Source organism: Carassius carassius, chromosome 35 (assembly GCF_963082965.1).
Source record: "Carassius carassius chromosome 35, fCarCar2.1, whole genome shotgun sequence".
Lineage (NCBI taxonomy): Eukaryota > Metazoa > Chordata > Actinopteri > Cypriniformes > Cyprinidae > Carassius > Carassius carassius.
Window position 1 is genome coordinate 25,817,215 of NC_081789.1, and position 3,446 is coordinate 25,820,660.

General features: G+C 49.2%; 1 protein-coding gene across 1 annotated transcript; it reads left to right on the forward strand.

Annotated features, from left to right (window-relative positions):
* Positions 1–625: 625 nt before the first annotated feature.
* On the forward strand, positions 626–2,703 carry LOC132116396 (noggin-2). Its single transcript, XM_059525228.1, has one exon. It carries the CDS (start codon positions 1,356–1,358, stop codon positions 1,989–1,991), a length of 636 nt encoding a protein of 211 aa, XP_059381211.1. The 5' UTR covers positions 626–1,355; the 3' UTR covers positions 1,992–2,703.
* Positions 2,704–3,446: the final 743 nt, after the last annotated feature.

Sequence of the window (3,446 nt, forward strand, 5' to 3'; positions counted from 1 at the left end):
GGGAAAAGTGATGTTGCCTGTGTGTTTGTGTGTGTGTGTGTGTGTATGTGTGTGTGTGTGTGTATGTGTATGTGTTTGTGTGTGTGTGTGTGTGTGTGAGAGTGTTTGTATTGCTCAGCTCATGTCAGACTACTAAAAATGGCTTTATTGGGGGGAAAAAAGCATTTAAATGATTATTCAATAAAATGCACAATATGCATCATGGTGCCAATATGTGCAAAAGCCCCAGATGACTGATGCATCCAGAAAAGATTGTAATTTGAATGTGGTATGAATGAATTATAAGGTTTCCACTTGAACATTATTTATGCAAGACGATGTAACTGTTCATAATAGGTGGGTAAGTGTCACGGAATGTGCAAGATATGGAAAATCCCAAATGTGTGTTTTCTGGTTGCTGTTCTGTAGCAGCCTGTGATAAATCTAGAGCTATTGTGGTTGAGATGTGTGTGTGTGTGTGTGTGTGTGTGTGTGTGTGTTTGTGTATTAGGAGGGGGGTCTCATTGTATGTGTGTGTGTTCTGCTGTCAGTCAGACTGAGAGTTCTTGGTGAGCTGGGTGCGCAGTGCGCACACACACTCACGCGCGCGCTCATGGAGCGACGGGGGGAGGAGGGAAGGGGTGGAGATATTTAACTTGGGAAAGAGGGGAGTTCTCCTCCAGACGCGCTCATTCTCCTCTGTCCCAGATCAGGACCAGGCGAGTTTTTCGGATGTCTCCGCGGAGGAGTATTTCTGACACAGCGGGGATATGAACGCAACGCGGCTGGAGAACATGCAGAAGACTTTCGTAGGAACGATTGGCGCAAACGTGTAGAGGAGCCTGATTTTATTCCGTACTGATCCCGAACATGTTCTAGACGCGTTTGAGGCTCCGATCGTGGAGTTCTGCTGAGTCTGTGGAGAGATAGAGCTGCTCTCGTCCCGGTTCAACAGCGCTGGTTCGGCGGGACGCACTGGAGCCTGTGCACTCAGAGAGAGAGAGAGAGAGAGAGAGAGAGAGAGAGAGAGGAGTGCGTAAAAATAACATTGGCTAAGACGCGCTCCATTCCGCGGGTGCGCTGACATTTCAAGCGCCAGTTTGGGTATTTGACAGAATCCGAGCAGTCTTTGGAAACGGTGCCATCCCATCCTACCCCGTTGCCATGGTGACCCGTCGAAAAGTCCGATGAGGATACGGTTTTGCAGCGCTCTTGGCACGCCTCACCTGAGCAAGTATTCCTGAAAACAGACAGCCTATGTCCCATGTCATCCCGGGCCACGCGGCCGTCTATTAAAAGATCTCGCTATTTATGCGCGGGTGTGTGAGGGCGCAGTGAGGGCCAACTCCACTCCGCAGACAGACAGAAGACGAGTCATGGGTAGCATCACCCGCGCTTTGCCGCTGCTGCTGCTGCTACTGTGCGCGCAAGGCGCCGCCGGCCAGCACTACCTGCGACTGAGGCCCTCGCCCAGCGAGCATCTGCCGGTCCCCGACCTTAAAGAGGACCCCGATACGGAGCACGATCCGCGCGAGCAGGACCTCTCGGAGAAGACGCTGCGCAAGAAGCTAGGCAGCAACTTCGACCCCAGCTTCATGTCCATCCACCTGCCCACGCAGCTGAACGCCAGCGCGCCACCGGAGCTGCCGCGCTTGCCCATGCCCGCCGACCTCAAGAAGCTGAACCTGACGGAGACGCCGTACGGCAGGCGCGTCAAGTTGGGCAAGAAGGCGCGGCGGAAGTTCCTGCAGTGGCTGTGGATGTACACGCACTGTCCGGTGCTGTACACCTGGAAGGACCTGGGCGTGCGTTTCTGGCCGCGCTACATCAAGGAGGGCAACTGCTTCAGCGAGCGCTCCTGCTCCTTCCCCGAGGGCATGTCATGCAAGCCGGTCAAATCGGTGACCAAGACCCTCCTGCGGTGGTACTGCCAGGGCTTCCTGCGGCAGAAGTATTGCACGTGGATATCGGTGCAGTACCCCATCATCTCCGAGTGCAAATGCTCCTGCTGAGCAGAGAGAGAGGGGGGCTAACGATTGGGAATGATTGCACTGTTTACCCACGGATAGAGACGTGTGGCGCCACATAGCGAATCTATTTTTTTATACATACATACACACACACACACACACACACACACACACATATATATATATATATATATATATATATATAGCTTTTAAATTCAAAATAAACGACAGCATATGTACATATTTAAGTGAGAAGACGAAGAATGCAGCTATTTTTGTTGTTGTTAAAGGATCAGGACCATGTTCTCACGAGGAGCACTTCGGCTCGTGGTTATTTTTATGAAATTATTGCCAAGACGCAAGAGAAAGAAGTTCACTTTCCTCATTCGAACTCTATTTATAGAGACTGAAGAACACTATGCCTAGAGGTTTTGTACAAATATTAATATCAATAATGATGATGATGATTTAAAAAAAGGCTGGGCTGAAATTTATACACGTGAACTCAGCTTTTTTTCTTTTGAAAATTATATAGTATTTTAGTAATAAAAAAGCACATGTTTTATTTATTGTTTTAACGGTTGTGAGTATAGATAAAGAGAAAATAATAGAATATAGCAGAAATTCTACTTGAAAAGTTCTAAAAATGAATTTAAGAAAATATTAATAATAATAATAAACATGTCCGTGTAAATGCCATGGTTTTAGCAATAAAATCTGTTAAACTTGGACCGAAGGATCCGAGAAATATGTCCTATGTCAGATGTTCTTGGTTTCTTTAGGTTAAGAACGCTGAATGATGCCTGGGTTGCAGAATGAATGCAGATGCGTGCGTGCTGAACATTTTGTGCTCTTTCTGAATGAGATCTAGGCCCTTCTGCGCGCTCATGCTGTGCAAATACTCCACGGGGAGCGCTTGGACACGTCGTGCGTAAAAGCGCGCAGATGTTAACACAGCGCTAAAATATGATGCAGCCATTTTCAAACACTGTCATTGGTGAAATAGAGCAGGGAGAGCCAGCAGCTCCTGGCGTACAGCTTCTGGGAAGGGAAGGGGAGTGGGGGGGGGGGGGGTCTGAGAGACAGAAATCTGAGCCCAATTCTTGTCCAAAAGTCTCGGCGTGAGAAACACTGCAACCCTCTACAATGCCTGTGAACTGATGCTGACGGTACCAGACTGTTAATTAGTCAGCAAACATGCTGTCTGCGAGTGTGAGAGATGCGAGACGCGTAAAAACGCGACTTCACAGTCCACAGACGCGCGTCAATCGCTCCTGTCATTACGCGGATCGCGGCGGAGCGAAAGCGCATGTGTGTGCGTGTTATTGCCGAGGTTATTGTGACAGATACACACTGCTGGGGCTGTGTTTTGGCGCAGGGTGGGGGCAGTTGTCAGCTCTGTTTCTTGACGATGTCTAGAGCTTTTTGGAGGAGGCTGAGAGTGTGTGCTTGTGTGTGTGTGTGTGTGTGACGCACCGGCGCCACTCGGCCGCGCAC